Source organism: Salmo trutta, chromosome 15 (assembly GCF_901001165.1).
Source record: "Salmo trutta chromosome 15, fSalTru1.1, whole genome shotgun sequence".
NCBI classification, from domain to species: Eukaryota; Metazoa; Chordata; class Actinopteri; order Salmoniformes; family Salmonidae; genus Salmo; species Salmo trutta.
This window is the reverse complement of record NC_042971.1, coordinates 28,715,000-28,738,396: the sequence shown is the minus strand read 5'-3', so window position 1 is coordinate 28,738,396 and position 23,397 is coordinate 28,715,000. Positions and strand designations below refer to the sequence as shown.

The 23,397-nt window shown below is 43.7% G+C and overlaps 3 protein-coding genes across 10 annotated transcripts in view; all 3 read left to right on the top strand.

Annotated features, from left to right (window-relative positions):
* The window catches only part of LOC115148712 (uncharacterized), a 229,906-nt gene that overhangs the window by 2,946 nt on the left and 203,563 nt on the right, over window positions 1-23,397 (top strand). The gene's annotated exons all lie outside the window — the stretch shown is intronic.
* On the top strand, window positions 3,792-6,546 carry LOC115148720 (uncharacterized). 2 transcript variants are annotated; one of them, XM_029690882.1, is made up of 5 exons: window positions 3,792-3,968; window positions 4,059-4,193; window positions 4,406-4,693; window positions 4,850-4,992; window positions 5,708-6,546. In XM_029690882.1, exons 1-5 carry the CDS (start codon window positions 3,813-3,815, stop codon window positions 5,751-5,753), a joined length of 768 nt encoding a protein of 255 aa, XP_029546742.1. In that variant the 5' UTR covers window positions 3,792-3,812; the 3' UTR covers window positions 5,754-6,546. The 2 variants fall into 2 exon arrangements, with proteins under 2 accessions (XP_029546742.1, XP_029546741.1); XM_029690881.1 differs by lacking the exon at window positions 4,850-4,992.
* Window positions 6,651-15,015, top strand: LOC115148729 (Meckel syndrome type 1 protein-like). 7 transcript variants are annotated; one of them, XR_003866733.1, is made up of 12 exons: window positions 6,651-6,979; window positions 7,188-7,309; window positions 7,443-7,501; window positions 7,648-7,782; window positions 8,199-8,296; window positions 8,456-8,584; window positions 8,713-8,818; window positions 12,987-13,050; window positions 13,191-13,373; window positions 13,982-14,049; window positions 14,610-14,670; window positions 14,903-14,992. XR_003866733.1 is itself a non-coding variant. In XM_029690908.1 (8 exons), exons 1-8 carry the CDS (start codon window positions 6,903-6,905, stop codon window positions 14,921-14,923), a joined length of 747 nt encoding a protein of 248 aa, XP_029546768.1. In that variant the 5' UTR covers window positions 6,651-6,902; the 3' UTR covers window positions 14,924-15,015. The 7 variants fall into 7 exon arrangements, 1 of the variants encoding a protein (XP_029546768.1); XR_003866731.1 differs by lacking the exon at window positions 14,610-14,670 and having other exon boundaries at window positions 14,903-14,928; XR_003866732.1 differs by lacking the exon at window positions 14,610-14,670 and having other exon boundaries at window positions 13,181-13,373; window positions 14,903-14,928.

The window sequence follows — 23,397 nt, the reverse complement described above, 5'->3', positions numbered from 1 at the left end:
GAGAATGGGGGCGTGCTTGGTCCTCCATTTCCTGTAGTCCACAATCATCTCCTTTGTCTTGATCACATTAAGGGAGAGGTTGTTGTCCTTGCACCACATGGCCAGGTCTCTGACCTCCCAATAGGCTGTCTTGTCGGTGATCAGGCCTACCACTGTTGTGTCATTGGCATACTTAATGATGGTGTTGGTGTCATGCCTGGCCATGCAGTCATTAGTGAAAAGGGAGTACAGGAGGGGTGGTATGCAAATTGGAGTGGGTCTTGGGTTTCTGGGATAGTGGTATTGATGTGAGCCATGACCAGCCTTGCAAAACACTTCATGGCTACAGACGTAAGTGCTACGGGTCGGTAGTCATTTAGGCAGGTTACCTTAGTGTTCTTGGGCACAGGAACTATGGTGGTCTGCTTGAAACATGTTGGTATTACAAACTCAGTCAGGCACAGGTTGAAAATGTCAATGAAGACACTTGCCAGTTGGTCAGCACATGCTCAGACTACACGTCCTGGTAATCCGTCTGGCTCTGTGGCCTTGTTTAATGGTCTTACTCACATCGGCTACAGAGGGCGTGATCACACAGTCGTCTGGAAGAGCTGATGCTGTCATGCATGTTTCAGTGTTGCTTGCCTCGACGCGAGCATAGAAGTAATTTAGCTTGTCTGGTAAGCTCGTGTCACTGGGCAGCTCGCGGCTGTGCATCTCTTTGTAGTCTGTAATAGTTTGCAAGCCCTGCCGCATCCGACGAGTGTCGGAGCCAGTGTAGTACGATTCAATCTTAGTCCTGTATTGATGCTTTGCCTGTTTGATGGTTCATCATAGGGCATAGCAGGAGTTCTTATAAGCTTCCGGGTTATAGTCTCGCTCCTTGAAAGCGGAAGTTCTACCCTTTCAGCTCAGTGCGGATGTTGCCTGTAATCAATGGCATCTGGAAGGGGTATGTATGCACGGTCACTTTGGGGACGATTGCCTCGATGCACTTATTGATGAAGTCAGTGACTAATGTGGTGTGCTCCTCAATGCCATCGGAAGAATCCTGGAACATATTCCAGTCTGTGGAAGCAGAACAGTCCTGTAGCTTAGCATCAGCTTCATCTGACCACTTTGTTTACTGACCGAGTCACTGGTGCTTCCTGATTTAGTTTTTGCTTGTAAGCAGGAACCAGGAGAATAGAATTATGGTCAAATTTGCCAAATGGAGGGAGAGTTTTGTACGCGTCTCTGTGTGTGGAGTAAAGGTGGTCTAGAGTTTTTTTCCCCTCTGGTTGCACATGTGACATGCTGGTATAAATTAGGTAAGACGGATTTAAGTTTCCCTGCATTAAAATCCCCTGGCCACTAGGAGCACCGCCTCTGGATGAGCGTTTTCCTGTTTGGTTATGGCCGTGTTTAGCTCATTGAGTGCGTTCTTCGTGCCAGCATCGGTTTGTGGTGGTAAATAGACAGCTACGAAGAATATAGATGAAAACTCTCTTGGTAAATAGTGTGGTCTACAGCTTATCATGAGATACTCTACTTCAGGTGAGAAAAACCTTGAGACTTCCTTAGATTTCGTGCACCAGCTGTTGTTTACAAATACACATAGACCGCCACCCCTTGTCTTACCAGAGGCGGCTGTTCTATCCTGCCGAATAAGCGTAAAACCCGCCAGTTGTATGTTATTCATGTCGTTGTTCAACCACGTCTCGATGAAACATAAGATATTACAGTTTTTAATGTCCCGTTGGTAGGATATATGTGCTCGTAGTTTGGCTATTTTATTATCCAATGATTGTACGTTGGCTAATAGGACCGATGGTAAAGGCAGATTACCCACTCGCCATCAGATCCTTACAAGGGACCAAGACCTACATCCCTTATATCGCTGTCTCTTTCTCCTGCGAATGATGGGGATGAGGGCCTTGTCGGGTTTCTGGAGTAAATCCTTCGCGTCCAACTCGTTAAAGAAAAAATCTTCTTCCAGTACGGGATGAGTAAACGCTGTCCTGATATCGAGAAGCTCTTTTCGGTCATAAGAGACGGTGGCAGAAACATTATGTACAAAATAAGTTACAAATAACGCGACAAAACACACACAATAGCAGCCATCTCCTCCAGCGCCATTATTGTTGAGTTTGTGGTGGTTCTTTGGTTCTTTGACTTTTCTATAGGCGACTACTTGGACTAGACGCTGTCCTATCTGTTGGACTATGGTACTTATCTGGCCTATTAGCACTGCATCATCATTGGGTTTAGGAGTGGAGGTGCTAACAACCTGGGGCCTAGGTGAGTTGACTGCATGATGACCATGAGAAGCTGCATTGTCCCCACTGACTAAAGGAACTTCCCGTGCAATTTCACTACCATTGACATCACCACACACACTAGGACTACCAGTTGGGAAAGGAATAGGTAACCCCAACACACCCCTTCCCCTACCAACTTTGACAGTTGTAAGCAGATCTGAACAACCAATACGGTCGAAACTCATTGTAGTAGCTCAAAATGAAAGTAAAAAAAAAAGTATAGTACGACAGAAATAACTGAGACAGAGGACAGTGTTGCATCAACGTTACAGCTTGTTGCGTTTCTTCTCGCCAACTAACAAAATGTGGAACAAGGGAAATGGTCTGAATACTTTCCGAATGCACTGTACACAATCCATGTCTCAATGCTTAAAAATCCTTCTTTAACCTGTCTCCTCCCCTTCATCTACACTGATTTGAAGTGGATTTAACAAGTGACATCAATAAGGGACCCTAGCTTTCAACTGGATTCACCTGGTCCCGTGTGGCTCAGTTGGTAGAGCATGGTGTTTGCAACGCCAGGGTTGTGGGTTCGATTCCCACGGGGGACCAGTACGGAGAAAAAATGTATGCATTCACTACTGTAAGTCGCTCTGGATAAGAGCGTCTGCTAAACGACTAAAATGTAAATGTCATGGAAAGAGCATGTGTTCTTAATGTTTTGTATACTCAGTGTATGTTCAGACTAAACAAGAGATTTACTGCTCACTAAGTTCACTGCTACCTCCAGCAGCATTATTTATTTCCTGACCAGTCATGTGAAAAGTCTGGGTTTTGGAGAAATCTTTTGCAATAGCGCTCAGGTTTACTAAACCATTGGAACTATTAATTTCCATTATCTGATAGAATCAGCCCCATAAGGAATTTATTTGACTGATTTCCTTATATGAACTGTAACTCAGTAAAATCTTTGAAATTATTGCGTGTTGCGTTTATTTTTGTTCAGTATCCATTAATGTAGAAGTGTTCAGAAACATATTCTATTCGCATTTACATTAAAAGTGACTCCAAAATGGCACAATACATTATTGGGCACAACATCATCTGAAACAACCAAAACAAGCTTGATGTAGTCATTGCATGCTAGGAATATGTAAGTCACATTCAAATTCAACCACATAACAGTACTTATATTATTTATTGATACACAATTCAAGGCCAAAATGAGCAAAGCAGTGTTGAATGCATTCTTTACTGTTAACAGCCAATCATTGTGAGCTATGGGCAGGACCAAACATCTGGGGATGGATGGAGCATCAATCCAGAGCCTCTCAGCCAGGTCATCTCTGCTGTTCCCATAGAGACACAACAGATAGATCAATCTGTTGATTCATATGGCCATTTTGGGTGGCTTGGTTGAATTGACAATCATCCATTCTAGATGCTAAAGAATCCTATACTATGGAAGGTCTTTAGACCCACCCCTAATGTTATGGGAGTTGCATTTATTGCATTTTCAGTTACCCATGTATTACTCACTACTTGTACAACCATGTTGGATTGCCTACATATTCTACATTTCCTTGAGGGTCAATGCCAGTGTATTCTATGGCTGCCATGAGTACATGCCTTTCTCTGTCTCCTCAGTCTGGAAGGGTGACTCGGCTGATGGAGAGAAAATATGATGTGACCTCATCCTCCAGTTCTGATGGCTTTTCCATCTACTCCTTCACTGACTGTGAATCGGAGGTAAAAGAGTTGTACCCTACCGTCCATGTCTTTGTTGAGTGACATCACTGTGAGGAGGATGGTCTCTGACTAGTTGACTCTGATACACAGTGTGATGATGAGGATCATGAAAGGAGGACACCACCGCTGAAAGTTGAGGATGGAAAGGTGACCAAGCTTGACGTGAAGGTTATGGACGAGGATGATGATCTGTCTCTCCACTCCTTCGATGAGTCAGACTTCCTGGTAAGTTCTGCATATTACATTTTTTTATATATATATATATATATATATATATATATATATATATACATGGGGGATTGGAAATGATGCAGACAATTACTTATTGAGTGTAGTCATGTATCTGCAATATGTATAGAGTAGTTATAAAGTATTTCTACAGATTGTGTTGAACATAGCACTTTCCTGATATGTTACTTTACTTTCTGGTCCTACAGAGCCCAGGGAAGGACTCAGGTCCTGTATCTGTCAAGAATGGTCTCTCTCCTCTTGTGACCTCAGCACACCGGACCCTGGCTGAAGCCCTACGGGCCCTGCCCTCTGCTGTAGGCTCTCCCTACCCAGTAAATGTCCCAAGGCCTCTGACTCCTCTCAGCCCTGTCATTATCGCTCCGCCCCGAACAGAGAACTTCCCATACCGCCACAGCCCTCGCCTGGCTCCCATCACCAACCTGAGCGAGTCCGGCAGGAAGCTGCTCCAGGAAATGGCTGGAGTGGCCCCACAGGTGAGAGGAAATACAAGAAGGGAATATTGGCTGTAAGTCCTTCTATAGTATAGCATAAGTCCTTCTATAGTATAGCATAGCTCTAGGTATCGTAGCTCAAGAGAAGAGAAAACCTATAAGCTTACATTACTTTATCTCCTTGTCCAAAATATTCAGGAAGGGAAGGTCAATAAGAAAAACAAGGGCAAGGCCAAAAAAGTAGTGAAGCAAGAGAAGGCCAGTAAGATGCAACAGATGGGAAATGTTGGAGAAAGTAAGGAGGAGGACAAGAAAGAGGAAAAGAAGAGTCTGGGGAAGAGGTGAGGAAATAGAGGAGGGAGAAGTGGAACATAACCAGGGAATACTAGACTAGAGAATTAGAGAAATAGAATGAGGTAGCAGAGAAAGAGCAGATATCTGATGTGTAAGTACAAACTTACGCAATAAGGCACGAGGAGGTGTGGTATATGGCCAATATATCATGGCTAAGGGCTGTTCTTATGCACAACGCAACACGGAGTACCTGGATACAGCCCTTAGCCGTGGTATATTGGCCATATACCACAAACCCCCGAGGTGCCTTATTGCTATTATTAGCTGGTTACCAACGTAATTAGAGCAGTAAAAATACATGTTTTTGTCACACCCGTGGTATATGGTCTGTTATAAACTGGGTGGTTCGAGCCCTGAATGCTGATTGGCTGACAGCCGTGGTGTATCAGACCGTATACCACAGGTATGACAAAGCATTTATTTTTACTGCTCTAATTACGTTGGTAACCAGTTCATAATAGCAAAAAGAAACCTTGGGGGTTTGTGGTATATGGCCATTATACCACGGCTAAGGGCTGTATCCAGGCACTCCGTGTCGTGTTGTACCTAAGAACAGCCCTTAGGTGTGGTATATTGACCATATAACACACCCCCTCGTGCCTTATTGCTTAAATATACCACGGCTGTCAGCCAATCAGCATTCAGGGATCGAACCACCCAGTTTATAATACTATTTATTCTCCTGTGGTTTTTGATTGACAGGTTTCTTCAGTGGCTGATGCCCAAACTGAGATGTTCAAAGAAATAATGGCCAACTATTACTTCTACCACACACACACACACACACACACACACACACACACACACACACACACACACACACACACACACACACACACACACACAGAGATTTTGAGTATTGGTTATTCCTACAACACACACAAACGTAATTTCAGAGACAGGAATTATGATTAGCAAAATACATATATTGGTCTCATTCTTATATTTTGAGACATGCAGCAATATAAAAAAAAAAAACGATATTGGTCTCCATCCAGCCTATGATAATGAGTTGGATTTACATGCTTAGGCTTGGAAATATATCCAGGAGAAGCAGGGTCAACACCTCTACTCATGTCATAAGTGCCATGACATCTTTAGTAACCACAGAGAGATAAGACCTCTGTCTCCACAGTCTCATCCAAAGAACAGCACCAACCTTAGGGCAGTGTCACTGGTATCCTTGGGCCAAAGTGAAGAGGTGAGGGCCCCTTACTGGTCTCCTTGCAATATCTGGTCTCCCACACAGAGATGGAAATCTATACCTGTTTAGACCCTGGAGGATATGGCTTCAGATGAAAGACAGCAGAGAGATGCAGAATGTAGAAGCTTCAAACACTGTGATATGCAAATTCAGGACCATTGTACACTGAAGTGGAGCATTCATCTGGTCTGAAGCATGTCAAAAGAGTGCAAATGAACTGGGACTGGAGCACTGCATCACATTTAAACTAAATTAGCATGTATCTGATTTAGCTACACTCATCTGTACTTGAATTGTGCTGTTTGAAACGTGTATTTCCAATAAAGCTTTTTAAATTGCAATTATTTGTGTCAGACAGATTTTTGTCTTAATTAATTACATCAGGGGTTCTTAAACTTTTTACAGCAAGGGAATATTATTGTACTGATATTACCTTACCTGTTATCAGTGGGGGAGGTTTATTCTGCTGCTCTGGACTGGATCCCACGGTAGGTGGCGGTAGTGAACCAATAAATAGTTGGATTGCTCGCCAGAAACCCAACCAGGCAGGCAGACTGTTGTTACCATGCAACGAGCAGACGCTTGTGAAAAGTACTAGCTACAAAATTGTCTCAATTGCTTGCTGCGCGTTTGTGTGTATGTTGCTAATCTAGCTAGTTAGCTAGCCATCAATAAAGTTCCTAACGTTACAACATGGCAGACGGCTGCAGCACCGACACCGGAGAGGCTACCTATTGTTCCCGAGATGCTGTCAAAAACCTTACAATTAAGTAAGTTGCAGTTGGCCTTTGTGTGGCTTTTATTCCTTGCATTGCCATAAAAGCAAGACAATGTCGTTAGCTAACGTTAGCTCTCAAAGCAGATGATGATAAACACCCAGTATATTGCTTGACCTGATCCCTGAGTTTGCCATGAAAACATGTTATTTAGCTAGCTAGAATCCTGTTTACCTTGTTTATATTTACAATGGTGTTACAGGATCCATATTCAGAGATTCACCTCCACAGCAGCCCTCTCCCAACACCTTCAGCAGCAGGTTTTGACTCAACAGGAGAGGGGAGGCATTGAGCTGGACACCCTCAACTCACAGGCTCAATCAGGTATTAACACTGTTTTGAAACAGAAAGATGTTAGATGTTTTGAAACAGAAAGATGTTAGATGCTTCTTAGTTGAGTAGATGCTATTTTCGTGGTGGCTAGATATGGACCAGAACATCTTGGTTTTGTTTTCAGCCGGAGATGATGATGAGGAGGAGTTGGTGGTAGGCTGGCAGGAGAAGCTGTTCAGTCAGGTAGGTCCTCTACCAGTGTCCTTATAACAAATAAGACTTTACTGTTTAGGATAGTTTGATTTTGCATAGTAAGTTGTGTGTGTGTGTGTGTGTGTGTGTGTGTGTGTGTGTCTGTGTGTGTGTAATATGAAGTGGTTTTGTTCCAGAGTGAGTCAGTATACCAGACTCCACTGGAGAGACAGTACCACACAGAGATCATGGCTCTGGAGCGGACCAGGGGCAGACGGAACCGCAGGATTTTCACCTACACCGATTCTGACTGCTACACCAATTGGGAAGGGGTGGGTTTCTACTGAATCTCAATTTCTGTAACGGTTCCATAACCACAGATGCTAGGAGACAGGAAGCAAGTACAGGGTGAGGATTTATTAATAAATAGACATGAAACTAAAAAAGAACAGAGTCTGGACAAGAGAAACAAAACGACATCAATGTAGACAAGGGAATGAAACTGAGGAAGTGACAGATATAGGGGAGGCAATCAATGATGTGATCCAGGTGATTCCGTTGAAGCGCTGGTGCGCGTAACGATGGTGACAGGTGTGTGTATTGATGAGCAGCATGGCGACCTCGTGCTCCAGAGAGGGGGAACGGGAGCAGACGTGACAATTTCATTATTCAAAACAAAGAATTTACCTCGTTTCTGTCCCAAAGAAACGTTAGTGTTTTAAAGCTGTTTTTGAAATAATCATTACAGGATTCCCAGAGTATGGTGAGGCAGGTCAAGTCCAACCCTACCTTCCTGGCACATAGGATGGCCAATGTCAGACACAGACGACAGGACAGACAGCCAGTGTAGGTCCCTGTTACTCACCAAAGTGAATTATTATTAAAGTGAATGTAATTGAAGCAACATTGATGTGTGATGTGCTGCTTTGAAGACAAACAGTGTACCAGTATGTTCACATTACCCTTGTATGCTAAATGTGTTTGTGGTATTCTGTTGGTCTGCAGTGACAGCACCTTCCCCAAGTCCAGGCTGATTACCTGGGAGCCCTCGGAGGACTTTGTGAAGACCAGCCACGTGGTCAACACACCCGTACAGACCATGCACATCATGGGGGACCTGGGACCACCGGGCAAGTGAGTAGCACAAGGGGAAAAACCACTATGTAGCCTATGCACTTATTACGCTGCTTTGTATGTAATAACTTTGAAGTAGATTCCAATTCAGGAATTGAAAAGTGGCATTGTATTCTTGTATTCCTCAGACTTGGCCAAAAGGAGAAGGAATGCTTGTTGTGCACGATAAGAGCAGATGGATATGGAGTGATTACCACCAAACCAGACTTCAACAAAGTTGTTTCATTAGCAAAGGTAATGTTAAATCTGATTTTATTTGTCACAGAATACAACAAGTGTAGACCTTATATTGAAATGCTTATTTCCGAGCCCTTATCCAACAATGCAGTTTAAGAAAAATAAGTGTTAAGTAAAAAATTTGTATTTTGGACCTAGACTTGGCGCTCCGGTACCGCTTGCCGTGCGGTAGCAGAGAGAACATTCTATGACTAGGGTGTCTTGAGTCTTTGACAATTTTTAGGGCCTTATTCTGACAACGCCTGGTATAGAGGTCCTGGATGGCAGGAAGCTTGGCCCCGGTGATGTACTGGGACATACTCACTACCCTCTGTAGTGCCTTGCAGTCAAAGTCTGAGCAGATGCCATACCAGGCAGTGATTTAACCAGTCAGGGTGCTCTCGATGGTGCAGCTGTAGAATTTTTTTGAGGATCTGAGAACCCATGAGAAATCTTTTCAATCTCTTTTGGGGGAATAGGCTTTGTCTTGCCCCCTTCACGACTGTCTTGGTGTGTTTGGACCATGATACTTTGGTGATGTGGACACCAAGGAACTTGAAGCTCTGAACCGGCTCCACTACAGCCCCGTCGATAAGAATGGGGGCGTGCTCAGTCCTCCTTGTCCTGTAGTCCACAATCATCTCCTTTGTTTTGATCACATTGAGGAAGAGGTTGTTGTCCTTGCACCACATTGTCAGGACTCTGACCTCCTCCTTATAGGCTTTCTCGTTTTTGTCGGTGAATCAGGCCTACCACTGTTGTCATCGGCAAATGTAATGATGGTGTTGGAGTCGCGCCTGGCCGTCCAGTCATGAGTGAACAGGGAGTACAGGAGGGGACTGAGCATGCATCCTAGAAGTGCCCCCGTGTTGAGGATCAGTGTGGCGGATATGTTGTTTCCTACCCTTACCACCTGGGGGCGGCCCGTCAGGATTTCCAGGATCCAGTTGCAGAGTGCGGTGTTTAGTCCCAGGGTCCTTAGCTTAGTGATGAGCTTTAAGGGCACTGTGGTGTTAAATGCTGAGATGTAGTCAATGAATAGCATTCTCACATAGGTGCTCCTTTTGTCCATGTGTGAAAGGGCAGTGTGGAGTGCAATAGAGATTGCATCATCTGTTGGGGCGGTATGCATATTGGAGTGGTTCTAGGGTTTCTGGGATAATGGTGGTGATGTGAGCCATGGCCAGCCTTTCAAAGCACTTCATGGCTACAGATGTGAGTGCTACTGGTCGGTTGTCATTTAGGCAGGTTATTTTAGTGTTCTTAGGCACAGGGACTATGCTGGTCTGCTTGGAACATGTTGTTATTACAGACTCTGACAAGGAGAGGTTGAAAATGTCAGTGAAGACACTTGCCAGTTGGTCAGAGCATGCTCGGAGTACACAGCCTGGTAATCTATCTGGCCCTGCGGCCTTATGAATGTTGACCTGTTTAAAGGTCTTACATCGGCTGCGGAGAGCATGATCACACAGTCGTCCGGAACAGCTGATGCTCTCATGCATGTTTCAGTGTTACTTGCCTTGAAGCGAGCATAGAAGTTATTTAGCTCGTCTGGTAGGCTCGTGTCACTGGGCTGCTCTCGGCTGTGCTTCCCTTTGTAGTCTGTAATAGTTGGCAAGCCCTGCCACATCCGATGAGCGTCGGAGCCGGTGTAGTACGATTCAATCTTAGTCCTGTATTGACACTTTGCCTGTTTGATGGTTCGTCGGCGGGCATAGCGGGATTTCTTATAAGCTTCCGGGTTAGTCCCGCTCCTTGAAAGCGGAAGCTCTACCCTTTAGCTCTGTGCGGATGTTGCCTGTAATCCATGGCTTCTGGTATGGGTATGTATGTATAGTCATTGTGGGGACGACGTCATCGATGCACATATTGATGAAGCCAGTGATTGATGTGGTGTACTCCTCAATGCCATCGGATTAATCCCAGGAACATATTCCAGTCTGTGCAAGCAAAACAGTCCTGTAGTTTAGCATCTGCTTCATCTGACCACTTTTTTTTATAGACTGAGTCACTGATGCTTCCTGCTTAAAACATTTTTGTAAGCAGGAATCAGGAGGATAGAATTATGGTCAGATTTGCCAAATGGAGGGCGAGGGAGAGCTTTGTACGCATCTCTGTGTGTGGAGTATAGGTGGTCTAGAGTTAGTTCTTCCCCCCCCTCTGGTTGCACATTTAACATGCTGGTTGAAATTAGGTCAAACTGATTTAAGTTTCCCTCCATTAATGTCCCCGGCCACTAGGAGCGCCGCCGCTGGATGAGCGTTTTCCTGTTTGCTTATGATGGTATACAGCTCATTGAGTGCGGTCTTAGTGCCAGCATCGGTCTGTGGTGGTGGCTATGAAAAATATAGATGAAAACTTTCTAGGTAGATAGTGATGTCTGCAGCTTATCATGAAATACTCTAGCTCAGGCGAGCAAAACCTTGAGACTTCCTTAGATATCGTGCACCAGCTGTTATTTACAATATACATAGACCGCCACCCCTTGTCTTACCAGAGGCTGCTGTTCTATCCTCCCGATAGTGTATAACCCGCCAGCTGTATGTTATTAATGACGTCGTTCAGCCATGACTCTGTGAAACATAAGATATTACAGTTTTTAAGGTCCCGTTGGTAGGATATACGTGCTTTTAGTTCGTCCCATTTATTTTCCAGCTATTGTACGTTGGCTAACAGTACGGATGGCAAAGGCAGATTAGCCACTCTTTGCCTGATCCTCACATGGCACCCCGATCTCCTTCTGCGAATCTGTCTTTTTTTCCTACGAATGACAGGGATGAGGGCCTGTTCAGGTGTCTGGAGTAAATCCCTCTCGTCTGACTCATTAAAGAAAAATTATTCATCCAATTCAAGGTGGGTAATCGCTGTTCTGATGTCCAGAAGCTCTTTTCGGTCATAAGAGACGGTAGCAGCAACATTATGTACAAAATAAGTTTCAAACAACGTGAAAAAACAAACAAAATAGCACGGTTGGTTAAGAGCCAATAAAACGGCAGCCATCCTCTCCGGCGCCAGTACAATTTATTAGTCCAAATTACGGGGAACAAAGGGAATTTGTTTTTCTGAAGGGTTTGGTCACAGATCTGCCAGTTCAGATCAAATCCCACGTTTTGTTGCCTGACTCAGGACTCAAACCAGTGACCATTAAGTTACTGGACTAATTCTCTATCTTCCACCTTCTAACACTTTTTTTTATTTCACCTTTATTTAACCAAGTAGGCTCGTTGAGAACAAGTTCTCATTTACAACTGCGACCTGGCATGGGCTTCCTAGGCAAAGTTCCCTTTACACTATCCCATGTGCGTGTCTCATGATCTGGTAATGAGGTAGTCCTGCCTGCAAGTTTAAAATCAGTGTCACCCTCAGCTCAAGAGGGCATTACATCTTGGTCTAATGGTCAAGACACTGGTTTTTCCCATGGGAGGCCCGGGTACAGATCCTGCCCATGAAATGTGCACACCCCTCCCAAAGCACAATTCCACTGCTTCCACCAATGTAGTGTTTTTTTTGTTGCAAACAGCAATGTCTAAAAACCAGGTCTCCCTGCCCGTAGGCAAACAAATATATTTTTTGTAAATTCAGGCGGTCGCCCCAAACAGGTTTTGAACCTGGGTCCATCAACTGTCAAGTCAACAGCTATGCCAAGATGTCCAAACCTCAAGATGAGGTTGCTCGGTGTTGAATTAAGATTGCTACATTATCTCCTTCCTTGGGAGAGCATTCTTTACAGCAAGTTTCTCACGTGTACACACATCTTTGATGGCTTCACAGTCACTATCCCACTACTGATTCAGATGTAACAAATTTGGGCGTAGCTCCAACTGGGACTTGAACCCCGGTCCAGCGACTAGCAAGCCAACACTTTATCCATTACACCAAGAGATCAGAAGGTGCTAAGTGTTGGGTTAAGCTTGCTACAATATATTCTTATATAGGGCAATGTGTGATCTAGGTGAGGCAGCATTGCCACTAGTGCTCCTGACACAGCCAAACACAATTTTTACCTTCTTAACCTTAACTAACCTAAAGTCAAATACATTTATACAAACCACCATGTGAGCAGCAAATTTAGGGTTAATGGAGTGAAGTGGTTGATGGTAGGACCACCAGTATGAACTATGTCTATGAATGCATTACAAACACGGACAAATGCTCTTTATCAACACCATCTTTTCTGTGAAACTAGATATCAGCAATCAATCAACGAGACTAATGAAATGGAGCAAATGAAGACATTAGAACTGCTAAAGGTAATATATTATATTCTGAAACCAATTTCTTACTGGTAGATTTTGTACATGATCTGTCATTCCTGAGAGCGACGCTCTCTCTCCTCCCCTTCCCCCCCCCCCCATCTCTCTTTTATGTGCTGGGGCGAAGTTTCCCCTAGATACAGATCTAGGATCAGCTTCCCCTTCCCAAACCTAACAAGGACCATTAGTGGGGGGAATTCAAACCTGATCCAAAGCCAGGGTCTATTTGGGATCTTGTCCCATCCCCCAGAACTCTACATGTTGATGCGGCTTTCTCCAGCTCACCATGCTCACAAAGAAAACAGCAGTGTATTTCAGCTGTAAGTATTTTGAAATTACTAGCGATATTATTTTAAATGAATTTACCTAGCTTTGTTATTATTCAACAATAACTAGGCCAATGTAGCTGTAGCGGGTTACATTTCGTCGATGCATGGAAAAGTATTAGCTATGTTGAAGCATTGTGTTAGCTAGCTAGCAGCTAGCTAGCGAGCCATTTTTCCTGGCTATACTGATAGGTTAATTAGCCAGCTAGCTGCTAAATGTTGCTGGAGTAGACATTAATACATTTCGGAATGGATTATTATTGCATTGCTTATCTTTGTTATGATGTCTTAGATGTTCTCATATGAAATAATTTTGTGTTGTGCATAATGTTAAAAAACTCCATAGGAGTAATGTTAAACTAGCTACTGGTAGCTAGCTACATTCTGATGCAAATGTGGTCCTAGCTCGGTAGCTTTCCTGTGGCAGGCCGAGTTATTTGCACTAGTCACAATGTGAGACATTTTGTTTAGCAGTGATTTTATTTTGAAATGGCAGCTAGGGATAGGCATTTGGAATATTTCACTATTCAAATATGGATATCCGGATGGTCCAAATACATTTCTTTTTTTTTTTTTGTGAAAACATGTTTTGTTTGCCTCAGGACTGGCAGAGACAGTGCGGTGCTAGAAGGGAAGGCTTGATTGGGAGAGACAGTTGTTGCTGCCATAGGTAATCTGTCATACTATACATTATTAATGACATGTCTATTTTAAAAACGTTCTCGTCAGAACATGGATAAAAGCAGGAATCTCTCGTGCCAAGGTATGTAGCCAACCGTCAACCACCCCTTCATTTCCTGCATTTTAAAGTGGCAATCGGCAGTTGCAAAATCCATTTTTGGACCTGCAATTTAATGATATTGATTCTTGAAGAATATAACTTATAAATGCCTCATTAGCTTAGTTCAACTGTTGTACCCCATCAGAACTCAACATATAAGCTTGTTTTACTCCAATGTGGGTAAACAAAGTAAATGTAAACAAACACTATATAGCATCAAAACATGGATCAATCCACTAATGGGGGGGAAATGTAGCCTCAAAACTAGCTGTTATTGGCAGAGAGATTTCAAACTTTTTGTTATTGGTCTATTAACTTAGACCACCTGGTGATGTCACCAAGGAAGCCAAAACTCCACCAATGCAAAACCTGCTGATTTAGAATGTCTTATGTAGATTGAAAATACAATCAGCAACTATCAGGAAGTTACACTGATAATTTTTTTATAGTTTCATCAGCTGTTGTACAAATATGATACAAAACACCAGCTGAGTGACACCGGCTGCATCAGTGAGTATGAACCTGACAGCTAAAGCTCGAGTGACAGCTGTTCAGAACTGACTTAGCCTGGTAAATTTGTGACGGTAGACACCGGCTGATTTCGTAAAGCAAGGGAACAGCCGCAGTCCACCGTCAAACTTACCAGGCTGAGTGATTACTGAACAAAATGTAATGTCGTTGCTTGCTAATATGTGGATTTGTTGTTACTCTTATGTATGTTCCATCTTTTTGTGTTTTTCAGGAAAGCCTGGGAAAGAACTGAAAAAACACACTAAAGAGTCAAGACAGACACCAGAAAGAGGCCCAAGAAGACTTGGACGCAGGATCAGAGGACAGCGAGGGATGTTCAGAACTCACTCGTTAAGTTGGTGAGGGTACACTTTGAGACTGCTTACCTGACACGGAGGAAGTCTTTTCTTTTTATCTCCTCTCCCTTACCTTCCCTATGCCCCTCTCCCCTATTGTGTTGGACCATCATGTGTTTTAATCTTTTCTTTGTTTGCGATTAGGTTTGGAGAATGACTTCTCAACCCAAGAGGCCCAAGAGCAGCTGTGAGAAAGCATCAGTTTGGAAGCATTTGGGAAAATGTAAAGTGCTGAAGAAGGTTCCCGGCAAAGAGGATTGCCTGTTATGGGTCAGAGCCAGCTCTCAAAAACAGAACATGGAAAGACATAAAAACCTGGTGCACAACACAATGCAAACAGAAAAGGCTCTCCGCAGCCAGTAAAAGGCTAGCATGCCACGAAGCTGAAGTTCACACAGGTGAATGGGAGAGTTGTAAAAGACATAGCTCCAAAATACAGGTCCTAGTTGAGCTCGTGAGCTAGTCCTGCTCTTTTTTGCAATTTTTTGTTTTGTGGTGCAAAACTTAGTGTGTCGAGCTTAACACGTCAACCCCGTTACCAATAGATAAAAAGGCTAGACATTTTTTAGCAATTTCATTTTTTGTCTGAAACGTCCAATTCAAAAGCTTGTCACAAGGGATTTATGCATGATTTAATATGAAACCCAGCCTCCCGAGTGGCACAGTGGACTTAGGCGCTGCATCGCAGTTGCTAGCTGTGCCGCTATAGATCCTGGTTCGGCTGCGACCCGGAGACCCATGGGTTGGCGCACAATTGTCCCAGCGTCGTCCTGGTTAGGGGAGGGTTTGTCCGGCAGGGATGTCCTTGTCCCATTGCGCTCTAGCAACTCCTGTGGCGGGCCGGGCGCATGCATGCTGACACGGTCGCCAGGTGTATGGTGTTTCCTCCGACACATTGGTGTGGCTGGCTTCCGGGTTAAGCGGGCATTGTGTCAGGAAGCAGTCTAGCTTGGCAGGGTCGTGTTTCAGAGGACCCATGGCTCTCTACCTTCGCCTTTCCCGACTCTGTAGGGAGTTGCAGCGATGAGACAAGACTAACTACCAATTGGATACCACGAAAATTGGGATGATAAAGGGGTTAAAATATATAATATGAAACCCTGTTATACTTTATTTGGCACTTAATAGGCACTTATTGTAGTCATTTTTTAAATTTAATCTCTTCAGATGGGAAACCGTTTTTTATTTTCATTTTTATACATTTGAATATGGTCTTTATAACAGAAGGTAAAATTAGGTTAACTTTTATTTATGAATATAAACTGGCAATATTCTAGTGGCCAATCTTCGTTGCAATAGGCCCATGAAATAATATCAGCTTTTATGATGCTGGTAAAGATAGTACCTTTACAGACGGCCCCTAACTGTGCAGTATAGCCTATAGGTTATACACTGAGTGTATAAAATAATAAGGACACCTTCCTAATATTTAGTTAGCCCCCCACCCCCTTTTGTCCTCAGAACAGCTTCAATTTATCGGGGCATGGATTCTACAAGGTGTTGAAAGCGTTCCACAGGGATGCAGGCCCAGGTTGAAGCCAATGCTTCCCACAGTTGTCAAGTTGGCTGGATGTCCTTTGGTTGGTGGAACATGAGCGTGAAAAACCCATCAGTGTTGCAGTTCTTGACACAAACCGGTGTGCCTGGCACCTACTACCATACTCCGTTCAAAGGTACTTAAATCTTTTGTCTTCACCCTCTGAATGGCAGACATACACTATCCATGTCTCAATTGTCTCCAGGCTTAAAAATCATTCTTTAACCTGTCCTGTCCCCTTCATCTACAAGTGAAATCAATAAGGGATCATAGCTTTCACTTGGATTCACCTGGTCAGTCTGTCATGGAAATAGCAGGTGTCTTTAATGCTTTGTACGCTTAGTGTAAATTTCACAATAATTATACATTTTTGGATTTTGTTATGTAGCCTATTGTTGTCACTTTATTGAACCTGCCTGCAACCCACCCGCCTGGGGACTGCGGGTTATGAGACAATCCCGGCATCACTAGTTTGCATGTTCTGCAGCCTTGTAAAGATAGGGAGAGGATGACTGGGATGCAGTTTGGCATTTATTGTCATGAATCTTGCCCTGGCGGCAGTTCTGCAAAGTGGTCACAAGCTGGCACAGGCATAAAGCAATAATATCTGATTTTTAACCTAACCCTAACCACACTGCTAATCCTTACCTTAAATTAAGTCCATAAAACACAATTATTTTCCACAAATATTTAAGATATAGCCAATTTTGGCTTTGCAGCTGCCATATCTAGAGGAAATTGCGCAGTTCTGCCTCCAGAGCAGTATTCATGACAAACGTCAAGCTGCGACTGGTTGAGGGAATGTAAAATCGGTAACGAAATTGTTTTGACAATTAACATACTTTTTATTATGAAAAGTACAATATATCCATGTACACATCAGATAGCTGCTCTTTCTCTGCTACCTCATTCTATTTCTCTAGTCTAGTATTCCCTGTTTATGTTCCTCGTCTCCCTCCTCTATTTCCCCACCCTTTCCTCAGACTCTTCTTTTTCTTGTCCTCCTCCTTACTTTCTCCAACATTTTCCATCTGTTGCATCTTACTGGCCTTTTCTTGCTTCTCTGCTTTTTTGGACAAGGAGATAAAGTAATGTAAGCTTATGGGTTCTCTTCTCTTGAGCTACTATATCTAGAGCTATGCTATACTGTAGGAGGATATATGGCCAATATACCCTTCTTGTATTTCCTCCCACCTGTGGGGCCACTCCTGCCATTTCCTGGAGCCGCTTCCTGCCGGTCTGGCCCAGGTTGGTGATGGGGGCCAGGCGAGGCATGTGGCGGTATGGGAAGTTCTCTGTAGCGGACGGAGTGATAATGACAGGGCTGAGAGGAGTCCGAGGCCTTGGGACATTCTCTGGGGAGGGAGGTGCCACAGCAGAGGGCAGGGCCACAGCAGAGGGCAGGGCCACAGCAGAGGGCAGGGCCACAGCAGAGGGCAGGGCCACAGCAGAGGGCAGGGCCACAGCAGAGGGCAGGGCCACAGCAGAGGGCAGGGCCACAGCAGAGGGCAGGGCCACAGCAGAGGGCAGGGCCACAGCAGAGGGCAGGGCCACAGCAGAGGGCAGGGCCACAGCAGAGGGCAGGGCCACAGCAGAGGGCAGGGCCACAGCAGAGGGCAGGGCCACAGCAGAGGGCAGGGCCCGTAGGGCTTCAGCCAGGGTCCGGGGTGCTGAGGTCACAAGAGGAGAGAGGCCAGTGTTGCCAGACACAGGACCAGAGACCATCCCTGGGCTCTGTAGGACCAGAAAGTAAAGTAAAATATCAGGACAATGCTACGTTAAAAACAATCTGTACATATACTTTATAACTAAACTATACACATTGCAGATACATGACTACACTCAATAAGTAGGAGTAACTTACAAAGCTCTGGACATTGTTATTTTTTTATGACTTGAGGAGACTTGAATGCCACTTTCAACGCCCAGTTATTCAGCCAACTGTCCAGGTCTACTGCCTTCAGATCACCTTCGCTGCAGTTTCTCTTCATCTCTTGGATCAGTGCCCTCACCTCCTCACCCATCCTCTTGAGCTCCCTAGCCACGTCTTCATCCCTCAGTCTCTCCTTCCTCCTCCCCATCCACTTCGCAATCCATCCTCTACAGCATCCCTCATTCTTCTTCTGCCTCTCTTGGTTGATGTCCTGACCGTCATTGAGCGTCTTCAGGCCCCGTTTGAGTTCTATTGAGGTCAGGTTTTTCTTTAATCCGCCTCAGGCTCTCCTCTTTGATGTTGGTCCACTCTGTCTTCTTGTCCAGCTGATGCCTGCAGGGCCGGACAGTGGTGACCACCTCCATCTGGCATGACACCTTCTTCAGGGCACTCACAGAGGCAGGGAGGAGGATGTTGAACTTGTCCACAATAATCTCTACAGACATGGGGTCAAACCGTTGAGATGTGACACACACACACAAATTTAAAAGATGCCTACCAGTCGATGGTCCTTCAGTGGTCCTTGTGGTTCATTTGGAGGCTCTGGACTGTCCTCAGAAGGGGCATCATTGCCATCATCAAGCTGTGTGTCAGTGAGCTAGCTGGTCATAGTCCATTCTCCACATTCACTGAGAGGTGCTCAGAAATGTGTGTGGGGGAGGAGATAGACAGATCATCCTCGTCCATATCCCTCACTTCAAGCTTTGTCACCTTTCCATTCTCAACTTTCAGTGGTGGTGTCCTCCTTTCATGATCCTCATCATCACACTGTGTATCAGAGTCAACTAGTCAGAGACCATCCTCCTCACAGTGATGTCACTCAACAAAGACATGGACGGTAGGGTACAACTCTTACCTCCGATTCACAGTCAGTGAAGGAGTAGATGGAAAAGTCATCAGAACTGGAGGATGAGGTCACATCATATTTTCTCTCCATCAGCCGAGTCACCCTTCCAGACTGAGGAGACAGAGAAAGGCATGTACTCATGGCAGCCATAGAATACACTGGCATTGACCCTCAAGGAAATGTAGAATATGTAGGCAATCCAACATGGCTGTACAAGTAGTGAGTAATACATGGGTAACTGAAAATGCAATAAATGCAACTCCCATAACATTAGGGGTGGGGCTAAAGACCTTCCATAGTATAGGATTCTTTAGCATCTCGAATGGATGATTGTCAATTCAACCAAGCCAACCAAAATGGCCATAGATCAATCTCTTGATTCATATCTGTTGTGTCTCTATGGGAACAGCAGAGATGACCTGGCTGAGAGGCTCTGGATTGATGTTCCATTCATCCCCAGATGTTTGGTCCTGCCCATAGCTCACAATGATTGGCTGTAAACAGTAAAGAAGGAATTAAACACTGCTTTGCTTATTGCAGAATGCATAACTAATGTGCATGTGTTATTGATTTCAGTTCGGATATGACTTAAAGGCTTTGTTCTTCTGTGCATCTTGCCGGTTGGCCACATCACAGAATCAGGGATGCTAACCCTCACTGGATTCAACCGTCAACACATCACTCAATTTAAAAGGTGATAATATAACAAAGACAGGACAGATATGTATTGTATATTTACCACATAAGGGCGGCGTCTTAAAGCTCTTTTGATTCTCTCATTATTACAATCCATTGCTTTCTGAGGGAAACATTTCCATCAATATTGGATATATATATCTATATATATATATATGTGTGTGTGTGTGTGTGTGTGTGTGTGTGTGTGTGTGTGTGTGTATGTATGTATGTATACACAGCTTTGGATAACATTAAGAGACCCTTGCAAAATTGTCAGTTTCTCTGGTTTTACTATTTATAGGTATGTGTTTGGGTAAAATGAAAATTTTTGTTTTCTTCTATAAACTGCTGACAACATTTCTCCCAAATTCCAAATAAAAATATTGTCATTTAGAGCATTTATTTGCAGAAAATGACAAGTGATCAAAATAACAAAAAAGATGCAGTTGTCAGACCTCGAATAATACTAATATTTTAACTTAGGAAGAGTTCTGAAATCAATATTTGGTGGATTAACCCTGATTTTCAATCACAGCTTTCATGCGTCTTGGCATGCTCTCCACCAGTCTTTTACGTTGGTGTTGGGTGACTTGATGCCATCCTGGCGCAAAAATTCTTTGTTTGATAGCTTGTGACCATCCATCTTCCTCTTGATCACATTCCAGAGGTTTTCAATGGGGTTCAGGTCTGGAGATTGGGCTGGCCATGACAGGGTCTTGATCTGGTGGTCCTCCATCCACACCTTGATTGACTTAGCTGTGTGGCATGGAGCATTGTCCTACTTGAAAAAGCAATCCTCAGAGTTGGGGAACATTGTCTGAGCAGAAGGAAGACCTCTTTTTGCAGGTCATTTGATATCATCCTACAGTTGTTGAGTGACATTCGAATGAGTTGGCAGTCATCCCAGTCAGTGGAGAGTCGTTTTCACCGTCTGCCAGTCTGTAGCTTTGTTGTCCCCAATGTCTGCTGCTTGGCCTTGTTCTTTTACCTTTATTTAACTTGGCAAGTCAGTTAAGAACAAATTCTTATTTTCAATGACAGCCTAGGAACAGATTTTTACCTTGTCAGCTCAGTAATTCAATCTTGTAACCTTCCGGTTACTAGTCCAACGCTCTAACCACTAGGCTACCTGCCACCCCTATGAACCACTGTCTTTGAAATTTTAAGGATAGAAGTAATCTGACGCTTACTGTATCCCTCTGCCAGTAAAGCCAGAATTGAACCCTTTTTTTCCTTAATCAAAACTTTCCTTTTCAACTCTTTTGACATGGTCAATAGTTATTTTTAGCTTCCAATTACTTTTGAGGTACTACTAGCACTGTGTTTGCCATCCAGCTGTTCCTATTGCAAGAGGATAATGATGACCACAGCAGTGGTTTTTATACTTTTCCTCGTTAAATAAGGTTTGGTTCAGGTGATCACCTGATCAGTACCTCATTCAGCAGAATGAGGTGTGCCTGTGTTGGAAATCAACAGACACTGGAATGGAATGGCTGCCATACATGTAGAGATGCTGATTTAAGAAACATTTGCAGTGGTCTCTTTAGTTTTTTACAGAGTTGTGTGTATATGTGGTACCCTGTATATATTATACCGGTTGGGAAGGCTGTGCACCAAAAGGCCAAAGGTTACCTGCAACAACCTGAGTGAAGAAAGAGATTGTACAGATGAAATCAAATCGGAACACAGTTTATGTAGTGAATTAATGCTTGGTTACATCATAATACGTCACAGCTTCATGACTGCATAATACATCGTAAGAAAAAGGCTTGTTTGGAGCCTAACTGGTGGTATTGTCTTCTCACTGGTTGTAGCTAGATGAATAACGAAATGATGTGCATATTTCCTACTGACTGAGTAATGGTTGTATCGATGGTTGGTTGGATGTTTTACATAGATGGCCAAGAGGATATCAATAGGAAGAAACCATTCCTTGACATTTTTGTTTTCATTTTGCACATTGAGTAACAAGCATTAAGGGACCACAATGGAAGTCGTTGACTTTATTGTGTTGTCCCTGACACGTTTTATTTTATTAAACTGTTTTATTATTTTACTAAACTGTCAAATATATCTATCTCGCTTTCTATCAAACTCAAATGGGCTGTTGAGGACTCACATCACATTTCAGGCACAAGCCAGCAGGTGGCAGTGTCTTTAAATGCAGCACTGCCTTAGTGCACTTCATGATCTGCGCATTAAATAACTTTGGTTGTGAAGGTGATTAATAGAAATAAATAAAAAGAATGTGATTAATCCAAATGCGGAAGTCCATTACATTTGCTTTGGTTTAGCAATCTATCAACTCCCTCCCTGTCTTAGCTAAAGTGCTGTGCAATATTGGAGGACAGGTTTCGTAACTGAAATGTTTGTATTGTGCTTGATTATCCACTGGTATCAGTTTGACAAATGTACTGAGCATCAAATCAGTTTTGAAAGATGTTGTGGTGGAAGAATTTGGGGTGAGCTGTTGTAACTTCTCAAGGGATATGTTCTGTGTTGGACTGTGATGTTATGCGTTTCATAGACTACTTGTATGTCTGCACCCTAACACAAGGCCATTGTGTTCCAGAACTATTGATGTATAGAAGAACTGTTGTGTAAACAATATGATTGTATTATCACCTCCCACTATATAAGGGACATGTAACCATTTCTTCCTTGCTGTGAAATTAGAGGTGGATCTCCTCTGCTGCTGCTTGTATTAAATATGTTTATTATATTGTTAAATAGTCTCTGCCTTAATCTTTGGATCAAATTTTCCACAACTGTGGTTCAGAGGTTCAAGAGTTTTACTCCTGAGTTGAGGTTAACGAGTGTCATTGTTGCTGTTATTATAGTGTAATTTGTTTTCTTTATTGTCATTACATATTTCAGGTTATCAGAGGATGCCTTCAGTCTTGGAACTAAAGTTTTTGGCAATGGGCATGGTAAATTAGCAAGGAGGGACTGGGTGATTTAAGAATCATATGCTCGGTAGCTAGCTAGCTACTTTGAATGGGACTGTTGTAACGTTATCTAGCTTGCTACAACTTGTAGCTAACGTTAATGACGTAACATATGGTGCCAGGAGGCTACAGCAGCAAGCTAGAGCACAACACATCAATGCCGCTGATGTCTGTCAAGCCGTTAATTTCAGTTTTAATCCTCTCCTCTTCCTTTGTGGTACACAAGCTCATCACATACTCCTTCCACCACAAGACAGTGACCCAGCTACTCCTCAGCATTGGGGTTCTGGTGCTCCTCTGGTGGGATTGAGAAGAGTGTGGACACTGTTTGGTTCCTCCTCATGTTTCAGCTGCTCTCTATCAGCACAGGGGTGTTGTACACCATCCTGGGGCTGGTAGTGTTAGGTGCATCTGCCCAGAATCAAGTG